General features: G+C 42.7%; 1 protein-coding gene across 12 annotated transcripts in view; it reads right to left on the bottom strand.

Annotated features, from left to right (window-relative positions):
• Positions 1-14,257, bottom strand: part of CAMK2G (calcium/calmodulin dependent protein kinase II gamma) — a 123,124-nt gene that overhangs the window by 29,285 nt on the left and 79,582 nt on the right. For all 12 annotated transcript variants that reach the window (XM_076338474.1, XM_076338477.1, XM_076338476.1 and 9 more), the window contains exons 10-12: positions 12,445-12,567; positions 10,050-10,133; positions 9,345-9,387 (exon numbers count right to left, since the gene is read on the bottom strand). In XM_076338474.1, the coding sequence (XP_076194589.1) occupies positions 9,345-9,387; positions 10,050-10,133; positions 12,445-12,567 (250 nt within the window). The remainder of the gene's footprint in view (positions 1-9,344; positions 9,388-10,049; positions 10,134-12,444; positions 12,568-14,257) is intronic.

Here is a 14,257-nt window from a genome sequence, read left to right as displayed (position 1 = left end):
AGACTATTCTCTCTCTCTCTCCCCACTTCCCTCAAAACTGCATGAGACTTCAGAAGGAAAACCATCCTGCTAATTCCTCTCTGACAGCAAGAGACCTGGAAAACAAGGCCGAGTCACTCATCAAATCTATCCTGAGAGCAGAGGGTCACCCATCCTATCTATTTTTCACCTAATTAGGCAAAAATGCTCCCACTTTCACCATCTCAGGAAGACCAAGTCTGAAATGAGACTTTAGAGCTCCCCTATTTCAATTCTCCACTCACACAGTGACCCAATCCAGAAATGCCAGCAGTTAAAGAGGGAAAAGCTAAAGAAATCCGCCAGATCTTTACAGTAGGATAAAGGCTTTACCCTCAAGTGCAGCCATTCACATAATAGACTTTGCTTATAAAGGGGGCACTGATAACACAGAGGCCTCCTAATTACTGCTATTCACAGTTACTCTGGGGAAACATCTGGATAGCTGAAGGGAAGAGACTGAAGAAGTGCAAAAGGCAGTGTCTGATAACTTAAAAAAAAAAAAAAAGAGAATGAGAGAAGAGACAGGTACTAGGCTGAATTTCTTCACTGAAAGATAAAGATGCTCTGCTGTGCTCAACTTGAACAACTGGCACTAGCAATGAAAGCGAGAGCATGATAAGCACAGACAGGGAGCCCGCAACAAATGCCTGGCAGAAGGCACACTTGGGACTGATGAAGGAGCTGCTCCATCTATTACAGGGAAGTGGTATGTTGACAACAACTGTCAACAGTAAGACCCCATCTACAACCTCAACAGATATAAAACATAGCTTGCCTACTCATGAAGAACGTATTCAGTTGCTTCAACTTCTGTAAACAGCACGCTAGAGACCTACTGGACCAACACACTGATACGCCTCTCCTAAGCAGCTGCTGAGAAGCATACGGGTCTGGGTACTTGACCTGGATTTTAGGTCCAGCAAAGACAAGGCCTAAAGAAAAGGCAAGTCCTAAGACAATGCTCACATGACTGTTGAAATACTTCACTCCCAAAGACACGCTGACCAACTCGTGCAGAGTGCTCTCTCTAGAAGCACCAACATTAGGCAAAAATGTTTCTGCAATATCCAAGCAACTGTTCAAGTTTTCTGTCAAAAGCATTTTCCACCCTGTCTTCCCTAGCACATGACCCTACAGATATGGATTAACTAGACAATATCAGCTGAGCTGGTGCAAATGACTACAGTCTCTCCTCACAACGAAGAGGCAGCACCCTATGTAAGTTTATTACAATTTCTGAATTAGGCTTCCTAATTCTACTCCCTAATGCAAATATAAAGCCAGATCAGAAATTTGTCTTCATTTCTGCTCTCAGAAACCACCCAAGAACACCGAAGAGCCTCGTGCAGAGGTTTTCTGAATGCGATGTGTCAAAACACAATGCTCCAATGTGCACACATAAAGGTGGGCAGACAAAAAGTCCCGAGCAACTCATCTGCCCTGCAACAGTTTCTTTGCTGAGTGTACACATACTAAAGCACTGCAAGACTGAACCTAACAGATAAGTTCTTGCCACCTTCAAGGCATGATGAAGGAGACCAACTTGATTCCACATGCAAGTGAGAAGGAGAACAAAGGTGACCATGGGGTCAAAAAGGGGTCCAGCGTTTATACCACACATACATCAAGGCATCTCACAACAACTGTTGAAAACAAGAAACTGTTATGGCCTTACAACACCTCAGAAGGAGTAAAGGATTCTGCAACTTAACAAATATCAAAAACGGGACATACCTTAAGTGAAAAAAAAAAAATCAGAGAAGGGAAACAGCACCACCATATGTCCTGGGAACGACCCAGACACAAACTGGGACGCAACGTTTTTCACACTTTCTGCGGTTTCCCCAGAAGCTCACATTTGTCTTTGTGGACAAAAGACAGCTAAAATCACGTTCTACGGCATTAAAACAAATTCAGCTGAGAGCCCTTCCGTGTGGCCCAGCACCGTGTAATACTGACCCAGTGCTCCCCAGCGCAGCCTGCCCGTCTAGCCCCCTCCCCTGCTCGTACCGCCGCACAGCACACCCTGTTCTCCCACAGGCCTGTCGGCACCCCAGCGCTGCAGAAGGAAACTCGGTCTGTGGTGTATTTAGCTCATGCATCGTACTGCGGTTTGTGAGGACAACTGGAGAGCCCACGAAATGCATTCACGTGCAAAGATGACTGCAGACACTGCAAACAAAAGGGAGGCATGCAGATTTACCCACAGGTCAACCTGTACTTGTTATGAGACAGAAATTAAAGGGGATGCAAGTGGAATTTCTGCAACAAGCAACAGACAAGACTTCCTGTAACAATCATTTTAGAAGACAGGCAGCACCACATGCAGCTTAGCAAAGAGACAACAGAAGGGGAAAATCCAAGGACACATGAAGGTAGATTCTTCACTGTTCAGGAAATGATCTTGTACCCATGCTCTGCAGTTTTCCAGACATGAGATACTAATAGTTATTTTCACCATCCTTCCCACTTCCTCTAAACGTTAAAGGGATTAAATTCCCTCTTTTCAGTGGAGTTAACAGCTCCTCTATAATGAAGCAATACAAAGGCACACACTGCTAACCCGGTAGCTTAAAAGCACAGTTCTGTTCCTGGTTTAACAGGACACCCTCCAGTTAATCTCTGAAGAGAAACACAAAAGGCCTCTCCTGCACACCCCCCATATAACCCTCCCTCTTCCCACATTTCCCAGTTTTGACCTCCATAGAAAACAGCCTGGGCTCTGGACCACGCTCCTGGCAGAAACACAAATCCCTAATGCTGAACTCATCAGCAATAAACACTAGACACTCTGGATGTACCAGAGCCAAGGGGGGCGGTGGAGGAGGAAATTTCCAAGAGGGACTGAAATACCCACTCCAAACACAGCCATGGATAGTGCCTCCACCCCTGCCAGCCCCACTCCTCCTCTTCCAGAGAGAACAGCCCTTTGCCCAGCCTGCCCTGGGTTTGCCCTGTCCCCAGCTGTCAAATCTCAGTTACATTTCTCATCTTGGTTAAGCTTCCAGAGAGTATTTTTTGGGATGCGGGGATAACACTAAGGTTGCTTTTGTTAAGCCTGACTAACTCATGATGCTAGTCTAACAGATAACCCAGCTTCTAAATATAAGCACTTACACCACGAAGAATTTTGGACTTTGCTGAGACTTGATTATTAAATTAAAAATCGTATCATACCAACACAAAACTCCTAATGACATAGAGTTGCAGCTTGTCATCCTCATATTCTCAGTTCAAAGAAAGTCAGATTAACTAATTCGCAATTTGATGTCACTTCTGGGGCTCACCACAAACCAACTGAGAGTCAGTATGTAGCCACGAAGAAGGCACCTCTGGCTACCATTACAAACAATGCCCACGAATGCAGTGTAACTCCAAGAACATCTATTTATTAAGGACAAGATAGAGCAAAGACTGATGCTTAACTCTCTGCCGTGATGGCTATTTAGGCACAAGTCACTCTAGCAGCGGCCATTTAAACACAGCAGAGTGATTTCACAGAAGAGAGGGGAGTTGTCTTGCGTTCTCCACCCTCACTTTGGTTTCTGTCTCAGCAGACCCTTTCTCTTAGATTCTCCAGTGACTTGCTATGGGAACATGTTGCAATAGCAATTGCACAGGAAGGCTATGCACTGAGAGACCAATACAAGACAATCTATTTGCATGGGATAACTGCCTGGCAGAATTTACAACGTGGACTCTTTCTCTTGCTGAAAAGTTGATTTTTATTTTTTTATTAATCCTGCTTTGCTATTAACTCCCTCTGCCCCCTAAACACCACCACTGTTCCAGAAATGTACCCTAGCAACAGACAAGCAGCAACATTTAACATTTCCCCCCTCAATGAAAAGCCTTCCATGAGGGCTTCTATTCTTCCACAGACTAGAGTGATTCTGTTCAAAGAACTACTACAGGATAAACAAAGGGCCATGAAAAGCAGTCAGACACTTCAAAACACTTTTTTTAAAACAAGCAGAGAGAGAAGGGTAGAACCAGGTAGAAAAGCAGGTGAAAAACCCAAACCATTACGCAATGCGAGCCTTTATGTGATCTGGACCCATAGGATCTCTAGACATAGCAGACACCCTCTTTCGTATCCAATTCATCTCATCAGGCACAGCCAATGCCTAACACTGTGCACATACTTCCAATGCTTTGTGAAAATCTCAAGGGCAGACCGTGTTTGAAGATGCACCCCCATCTCCCAGACATGCCCCAGCGGTTTTCAGAGAAAGATTAGAAGAGGGAGCATTCATTAAAACTAAAGCCTGAAATACACGACCCAGTGGTGTCCTCTTGGCATGAGCCACAGAGCTCCCAGTTCTCCCACTAGTGAATAACGGAGAAACTGTGTGGGAGCCAGGTGATTTCCTTCTGCTTTTTTCGCCTCTGCCAGCCTCAGAAAACCGAAACATTCTCCAGCAAGACTATGTACAAAAAGCCAAAAACCAGGAACCAGCCTGATAGTTTGTGACGTTTCAATTAATGTTTTCAAACACCTTCCTGCCAATGCAGAAATTTCACATCCTGAAAGACACTCTCTTTGCAGGTATGCATGTGTACACACACAAACAGGAGCACGGCCTTAAAGAGTCAAAACACTCTGGACACAGCTCCTAGACTTTCGAGCCTGAATGCCCCAGTCTGTCTCAAATTCAAGAGTTGATAAAAATATGAGCGCACCTCTCCTGCAGTATTACAAAAACTCCATATCCTGACAAACCAAGAAATGAAGGGGTAAAGGGCAAACACCACAAGAAAAGGCATTCACAGAGTTCTCCTGAACTTTAGGGAGAGGAAGATAAAAGTACAGGCAATTATTATAATAATTTAAATCCACTTTTGATGATAAATTAGACTCTCAGGCCATAGTGATAAACATTTAAATGCAGCAATGAAATCCATGTGATTCTGGGAAGCTGCAAAACGGAAGTTTACTTACTGAAGTAGACTACTTCAGCAGGTCCACACTATAGTAGTTGAGCACCATTCTCTGAAACCCCTGACTGTTTCTTAAGCAACTTAGTAGATACAGGGAAATCACTTAACAACTTAATTTTTCATTAAATGTGACCTCATCTTCTGCTTGGGAAACGTGGTTCTCAGTGATCTCATACTCATTTATTCAAAGCTCTCTGGAAACATCTTGATAAATTTCTCCCCTCCGTATTTTCATCCTTTGAATTCGCACCAGGAGGTTAGTGTTCACATGAGTCAGGCTAATACATAACACAACACAGCAGAAACTTCAAATACATTACTCACACAATTTTAACTTTACTTTGGTTAAAGGAAAGAACCCAAATTCCAATCTGAGTATAAATATATATATGTATACACACACAAACCAGCAAAAATTCAATTTCACAAGCACTTCTGGAAGGCAGGTATAACAGGACAGTGAAATATTTCAGTACCACTTCAGTATTTGTTTTATTTCCTTCTTCTTGCTCTTTAGTCAGCTCAAAAAAATCTCTGTACAGGTTACACCAAACATGCACAGGCATATTCATCCCTTCTTTACTTAGTTAGAAAGCACTCTGCTCCCTGGATCTGCCTCCAGCCTCTCTCAACCTCACCTATCTAGTTAAAACCCCCAAACTTCACATTGGAGAGTTAATAAGGATCTGTAAAGACACATAATGAATTCCAGCTATTGTCACAAGCTGCCATAATAGCTCCCTCACAAAACTGACTTGAGCAAGCAGTGATAACTCCCAAGAAAAAAGCTCAGCATCAGTTAAAGATAGAGGTTTCAGGCATAAGGCTTAATTACCTGCAATGCCTGCCTTAGGATCTGTTTTGAACACAGGGTAGCACACAGGACTTGCGCTGAACCACTTGAGGGAAGTGAATTTCATAGTGTGAAAGCTTGTCGAACAACTCCTCCCCAAATTAACAGTTGCAATCCAGTTAGGAAAACAGTGCTAAGAATTTCATGTAGTCCACTTGTAAGTCTTGCATAAAAATTAACTTATGAGGAAAAGCCACTTCTCAGCACTTTGTGAAGATGGCTGTTTCTAAGATGAAAACGAATCTTGTCCATCCTTTCACTCAGTTTATAGCAGGCCTACTTACAGAGTTTTATCTACATAAATGAGTCCAGGCACACTTAAATACTGCAGCTATTAGGAATCTCTGAAAACCTTGCCAACTTTCTCCTAGTAATAGATTTACACTTCCTTCTCAGAAGGTGATTTAGGAGTTTCTAGCAAATGATCTAACCAATTGATTTACCTGACTGTACTTCTGTAAATGAATGCAGATGAGATCAGTGTTTGCTTGGATCACCTGAACATCAAAAGCCACCAGCGAGCACCCAGATCATCCTGTGTATACCCTGGTGTGACTCTAAAGATCCCACAGCAAAGTTTAGTTTGCAATGTTCTCTCTCACAGGTGGCTGAATACCTACCAGAGTGTGGACAGAAGCTGGAAACCCCTTATTATAACCAGGTCTCAATTTCCTGACTTACACTGAAAGGAGTGCAACTCTATCTGCTTTTAACAAATAGCCTACAGCTGACCTAAGAGACAATCTTCTAAAAAGAACCACAGACAGCCAATATTAAATTGCTGAATATACCATAACTGGGGAAAGGAGCCAGAACACATTCCTTTATCTTTAGGAACTGACCTGGGGCAAAAGGCACCTAGCAAGCAACAGATTACTCACAGAAGAACAGAAACTTTTTTTTTTTCCTTTGTAAAAAGTAAGATTTTTCGATGGGAAAAAAAGAGAAAGAGTACTGCTACAGACTCTTTAAGCATACAATTTGTCACAAGCTAAAACCACATTGTCAAATGAAGGAACTCCACATAACAAACTGTGTGACAGGAGATAGTAATGACAACAGGATTAGAGAAGTCTTCTCATATTTCCTGCAGATAGTACTATCACACCTAATTAATTGATACCAGGGTCACATGAGTCTTCATTTTCCTCTTGGTTCAAAACATCTGTGAAGAAGCTTTTAGAAGATCTCATCCCCAGACAGGGATTCTGGGACGTCTGCTGGGAACGGGGCTTTTAGAGGCTCACAAAACAGTGTCAACCAATTAGAGAAAATAAAAACCCCTTAAGGTCTTTAGGGAAAGAAACAAGTACTATTTCAGAACTTTTCAAGCGCGGTTAGATGACCTGTCACGATCTGACAGGTCTCTCACATCTGAGCTCTACCCAAAGTTCCCACATGGACTTTCTAACTTTTTACTTTCAGTTAGTATGCACTTATTCTTCAATTCCAGCAGATTTATGTATTCCAACTGCAGCAATTAAAAAAACTAAGTAAATTAAAAAACAATAATCATAAAGAAAAGTCAAGCTCATATTACACACAGTCCTGCAAAGAAAACAAGAGTAGCTGATCTCCCCACTTTCAAAACACATCAAAATATTAGGAATAGCTACTATCCGCAGAGGCTATAAATGCTTTGCATCTAAATTCACAACATTTCTTTCCGGAGAGTTTTTCAGAGCGTCTCATTATGTGGGATCACAGGTTATATTCAAAGCAGAACTCAGTGGTACTGAGAACCCCGCACTCACTATGGGCCACCTAGGATTTCCTTTTCTTCAGCTGTTAACTGAAGCGGATCCAGCAGCTTCAGCCCTTGAGACAGAGAAGAATGAGCAGAGCAAGCCTTTTCCTCCTCGATACTAGCTCAGGGAGTAAGTGGATGTATAGGTCACACACCATTAAGGAGAACCCTTCTCTCAGGCATTTCATGTACTCAAAATCTGGGCCACAGGAGATTTTCTTAACCAAGCACTTCTGCAGCTTCATTAGAAGTGACAACATTTGCAGACTAAAAATGAATCTAAAACTGCTGTTTAAAAAAAATAAAACCCCTGACTATTTCAGAATCATCAATTAAGTGAAATAAAAAATAGCCGTGTGAATAGATAAAAAACCGTTCACACTAGCAGAAAGCCCAAGAAAACGTTAAGTTTCATACAGTCCTGCGGAAGCCCTGTTGTTGTGCCATAGCTCCTCAAACAGTTATTTCAGAATCATTCTCCGAAAACAATGTATAATTTTTAAGTCCTGTAATAGCACAATCCTGGGACAGGTGAATGGAGAAAATCATTCTGTCCCTTTAAGGCCAAACTATCCAAAATGCAGTAAAGAGAAATTGCTGTAGCCACAAGTAGTCCTTGACATATTGGCACAGGTTCACCTGAAAGCAAGAACCAAGGAAAAACCATTCTGAAGTTGCTGAGGATTGTCCCTCAACTGTAGCTTGACTTCACATCCTTTAATTTTTTATTTTAAATCACCATACAGGAGGTTAAAAACACTGCCTCGATTTCACAAAAGAATGTATGCATGAATGCGCACTGTGGATGCTGGGATGATCATTTCAGAGGTTTTCATTCCGATTAGAAGTTTATTGTGACATCACCCAGAATGTAAGTATTGGTATCCACCATTAGTAAATGGCCAGCTGAAATTAATACACTTCCATTTCATTCATCATCACTTATAATCCATACAGCAGACTTTCACTTGAAAGTAACTGTAGTCAGGTGCAATAAAAATCTGACTCATGCATTCAATGATTGCCCTTTTTAGAAGAGAAAAAAAAAAATGGCAGAGGGTAAAGCAAGCAAACAATCCCATAAACCAAAAGCACTTGCAAATAGAGGTTTTCCACCCAAATGGAAATTAACACAGACAAGACTGCATCACCTAGATGTGCTGAGCCAAGACAATCATCTTCCAAAAAGCACTGATTTGCATGTTGAGATTTGCATTTTCAGTAAGTGCACTACGTAATGCAGTTGGGTGGCAGCCAGGCTACCAGTTATTAAGCTTAAAAGGATGAAAACCACTTCTGAGACTCCAAGAAGGAGAACTCTAATAGCTATATGCTTCAGACCCATTTCTGATGAGTCAAAGTAATACAATACCCAAACAGACCCTGTCCCTAGTCTCACCATTATTACTTGCTCTGCGTCCCTGCCTCAGGTCTAAAGGAATCACTGCTACCTAATAAGAGTTCTTGATTCCTGGTTTCAGATGGGAAAGCTAACAAACACCAGCTAGAATTTCCCAAAAATAACCTGATAACAAAATATCATGAGAGGATTGTGGCAGCTGACTTTATTTCTGTTTTGTACCAGACTACAGCGCCATGTGCTCCTCCCCAAACAAATCACTTCCTATCTCAGACTGGTCACCAGCCAAGACGAAGCGACCACCATGATGAATTGTGAGCATGTTTCCTTCCCTCCTACTCAACCCCCAAATGGTTAAAATATCCCCTGACTCACTCACACAAAACAAAACCAAGAAAGGGATGGGAACAGTGAGAACTTACCTGAAAAATTCCGAGACACAAGCATTGTCGTGAGGATTGCACCCTGTGGGGGAGAGAAAGCAGGGATAATAGACAGCGTCACTCACTTCAGAAAGGGGCTGGGCTGACCCATGGAGAACACTGTGTCAGGTGCCAAAGCAGAGGTATCCCAATGCTACCCTGGAAAGTCCTAGTGTATCCAGGATTCCCACATGTGGCTGTTGGACCTGACACGGGACCTCTCAGAGTCCTGCCTTTCAAGGGCGGCAGCTAGAGGCCAGGCAGGATAGCCTAGGAAATCTAAAATGGCACCGAGAGTTATGTTTAGACACACAGTTGCTTCCTAACTTTCAAATAGCAGATAGCTGCTCCATGCACAGGCCGGAGGCTTTGCCCTAGCTACCAGCAACTGATACACTGGGAGGCAGACAGCGATCAGAACTAAAAGCCCCAGAATTTAAGAACGAGTTGCTCCATTTCAACTCTCCTGCAGGAAGCAGAAGGGGTGATTGCGTAGCAGAAGAGGCATGGGAAACTTACAGCTTCGGAGAAAGAAACTACCCAGCTCCTCAATACACTTCTTTAGTACCCTGTACTGGAGGACCACATAAGGTACTTCACTAACGTTAGGGAGCTAATCATAAAAAAAATATTGTTGCTAGGAAGGCATTAACCTCAAATTCAGAGGATTAAAAACAAACTTAAGGCAAACTAACATATGCTTACCTTTAGCTTCCTTCTAGCATTGAACTTTCTCAAGCATTCCACAGTCTCCTGCCTGTGCATCATCGAAGCGACAGTGGATCGTTGCTGAAAAACAGGAACAGCAAAAAGATCAAGAACATACCCTAACCAAATCAGCCAGGGACGTTCTCTCCACTTGCACGCAACCATGACAGGCCAGCTGACATTGCCAAGCCTCTCACCACTACATGGCTGCAAAACGCTGCAACCGGTTCATAACTTAAGAACTCCCCAATACAGCAAGACACATTAAGTCAAGGTTGGCTATTACAGGACTGTGCCCGAGAAACTCTATGACTGAGGTACAGGTGAGAATCAATGCTCCCTGTCTCTCAGGCACACAAATGGATCAAGACAGTAAGAAGACAAAGTCAAAGTCAAGTGAACAAGCATACCCATGGGGGACTGAGTTAGAGGCACTACAGAAAAGATCTGGGTTGCATTAGTTAGAGCTGTAAGGGAAAATTCCAAGCAGTAAGCGAATACTAGTGAGCGGTAGCCTTCCTGGATGTGGCAACTCCCTGAATGTAAGTACTTGACTAGCAGAGGCCTCGGCATCTTTGCATCAGTTTTGCAGAAATAGATTTTCAGTGTGTAAGAGGAAAAATCATATAGCTCTATTGTACCAATGCAAAAACCTGAGCATAACCTCTAGCCAGTGATGCATACCTGCCACCCACAGTAGACTGGGATCCCATCAGCTGCAAAAAGAGAACTTCCCAGAAGTGTTGCCAGTCATTGAGAGCACGTGAGGAAACCAGAGACTGATGCTGCCAGGCATTTAGAGCACATGAGGAAACCAGAGACTAATGCCAAAGTAGCTGTTGCTCTTGCATAGAGCCACAAGCCTGAATTCCCTTTACAAGGACAGTGGGTGAATGACTAACTTGGCAGATCAGTGTGTACAAACCCTCCATTACCTTTCTCCTGCTTGGAAAAAAATCTGCAATACCCAAAAGAAGTGTAAACCATGCTCATATTCAGCTAGTTTCATGGGAAGTCTCTGCTTTGATCCTGTCAGCAAAGCTAGTCACCTGCTGCAGTACGCACAGCAGTGTGGCGGGAGAATGTAGCTAAACTGTCCTCTCTAACAACTTTGATGGCCACTGTTCATTCAGCCTCCTTAGGAGTGACAGTGATGTCAGTTATTCAGTGTGGACTTAAAAGAGTCAGGACACATACTTCAGAAGTTCAGTGATGCTAAGAAACCCAGTGTCTCAGAAAAACTATTAAGATTTCCTACCCCATTTACTTCAGGGGGGCAATACATCTCCAGAAAGAAAACGTATGTTGCACACACAGAGACTGCAGAGCAAATGGAAAAAACAGACTCAACAGGAGGCAGTTTGGGCGAGAGGCTGAAATGGCTGTGAAGTGAAATCGAACTCCCCATAACTCAGGGAAGGAAAGCCCCTCTTGAACCGTTCTATATTGTGTTGCCACAGGGAGCGAGCTATCGTAATACATACAGCTTTGGTTACAGGCATTGGGACAAAAGTTAAATATACAGGAACGGCTATTGATTACAAGCATGCAAGGAGGAAAAAAAAACAAACAGATACGCAAAGTCTCAGCCAATGTGAAGTTTTCAAGGAACTTGCATCACTTTACAGCAGACACTACACTCCTGTTACACAGATGTTCACACAAGTAAGTTTAAATTGCTAATTTGTTGTTTTGTGGCGGAGGGAAAAAACCACCACAGTTTCTCAAGAAAAAACGAGCGAAGGAACACACTAGACACATCCTAGAAAGCAGAAGTATGCTATGGTATTACAAGAGCATCTGGTTAGACTTAGGTGGAACTATTTCATCCTGCAGAGATAAAAGTGCACCATTGCTGCCCTCCCCTACACCCACTCCCAGCTGCATTCTGGGATTTCCTTGCCAGCTTTGCAAAAGATGAAAAATACTCATGTGTGGGGTCTGGCAAGGCAGAAACTACATACACAGAACAGCAAAAGATTTTTCGCTGATTTCAGGTTTACAGCCAGTTAAGCTGCAGCAGAGCAGAAATGTTCCAACGTTGCAAAGATGCAATGCAATAAACTGAAGTAGAGATGAAGAACTAAAATATTTTGTCTGATGCCAAACTCCATCTGACATTTTAGGATGATATGGATTGCAAGAGGAGATGTGGGGAAAACCAGAAACTATGGACATTCACAAAACTTCTAAAAGAATAAGAGATTATTTTTTCCTACAGTGGCAATAAAAGCACCACAGCATGACAAAGTTGGCTTGTTAAAGGTCAGCCTCCAAAGAAATCACATTTTGAAATATTTAAAATATTCTGGGCTCCTCTGCAGCTAAGTCTTCTTGACATGTCAGTTCAGGGTAAACCACAAATCAATCCATAATAGAGGGAAAAACTTACACAGACCCATGGATGTTTGAGAGCCTGGTCAGCTGTGATGCGCTTTGCTGGGTTTATCGTCAGCATCTGGTTGATCAAATTCTTTGCTTCAGGAGTCACTGTGTCCCACTCAGGTGATGGGAACTGAAAGAGGAAGAAGGAACAGATGATGAACTGAAAGTATCTTCTACTAGCAGAAGAGATTCTCCCTCCTACACAGCTGAATTCCAGCTTTTGCCCTTTTGATACCAGGCCCAACGTATTTGCAAAAACCATCAATTTTTGTGAAAAATCCACGCTGAACGAAAATCGTACAGAATCCAGCAAATGAATGGTACCAGACAGCAGGACACACCTGTACCATTCACCAGACATAGGCAGGAAGATTAACAGTTTAAAAGCCTTTTAGGAATCACTCAGACCTTTGAATTTCTTTCACATGTGACAGTCAAAAAAGTAAAGTCACAGATCTTTTTAACTGAGTTCTGACATGAAAAACACAAGCACTATCTTTTTTTACCCCACCTTGCTCTTTCTCCAGCACGCTAAAAAGCTGTAACAGCATATGCAAAAAATCACACACACTTAACTACAGCAAAACCTCGTGAAAGCGAAAACCGCTAACAGAGAACATCCCATCAGGTATACTTTTCCCACCATAAAGCACAATATCCTGGAACACTACCAGTCACTTAGGTGTAGCAACCCACCAGCAAGCTGTTAGCAAGCATCTACCATACCAGAAATCATTACTTGAGGAGCAAGAGAGATTTAATAGTGGATGGGAATACAGAAGCATGGCTACAAAGAAAAGAATCTCAAGGATTTTCAGTTGCTGATCATCCATGAAGGGTAACTGCTCTCTCCTATAATTCCAGTAATGATAAAGATGACATATTTACGCCATCCTCCAGATGCTTGCATGTGGTATAGATGACACCATGCTGAGTTTAAATGCAGTACGCCTCACTCCTATGAATCTACTGTACAAATACAGGTGAATTTGAGAACACAAAGATAAATGTGCTGTTGGGATAAAAGTCCCCTGTATTTAAGCGGGGGGGGGGGATTGATCTGTCCTGAGAACATTTCCTTACAGTACTACAACATTTAGAAAAAGTTTATCCCATCTCTTTTCTCCTGCATTTTGTGCTTTGTTCAGTTGGGTCATAAAAACACACCCACCATATTTGATTTGCATATAATCTTATTTCTGCGTTCTCAGGCATCAGCAAGGCATTACACAATTTGTTCTGCAAACGTTGCAAGAGACTACTCAAAAATTATGATACTGAGCTTTCAGCCAGGACACTTTCTCCCCACCCGAACTCTGAAGTATTCGTGGTAATGCCTTGCAAACCCCCTACCCAACAGCACAAAGTCCAATTCACAGTTGCCACTTCCTCAAGAGGTAACAACAGACCAGTCCAGTGCATACTTGGTGCTGGGCTAAGGACACCAGGGGCAGGTACACCAGTAAAACCTGAGCTGTTTTCTACTAGGCAAAACAGGGGAAGAATCTACTGGGACTTGTTCATTATAGGTAAGAATTCAAGAACAGCAGGTAGATAGGAGGCATCAGGCACTTCACTCCTCATGACTTACAGAAAGAGTTAAGACATCTAACCCCTGAAGTGCTTTGAAAATCTCCATCGATATAATTAGTGCAAAAACACTTCAAATGAGAACAAGCAACATAGAAACAAGAGGGGCGGGAAGGCAAGAGACGAACACAAGTCCATTTAAGGCTATCAAGTACAAAGACATCACCTTCCTTTCACTCAGGAAGCCACTGAGCCAGGACACGGGGTTAGGCAGACCTTTGTTCTCAGCA

The sequence above is a fragment of the Aptenodytes patagonicus genome, chromosome 5, assembly GCF_965638725.1.
Source record: "Aptenodytes patagonicus chromosome 5, bAptPat1.pri.cur, whole genome shotgun sequence".
Taxonomy (NCBI): Eukaryota; Metazoa; Chordata; class Aves; order Sphenisciformes; family Spheniscidae; genus Aptenodytes; species Aptenodytes patagonicus.
The sequence above is the reverse complement of the archived record's forward strand: the minus strand, read 5'-3'. Positions and strand labels throughout refer to the sequence as shown.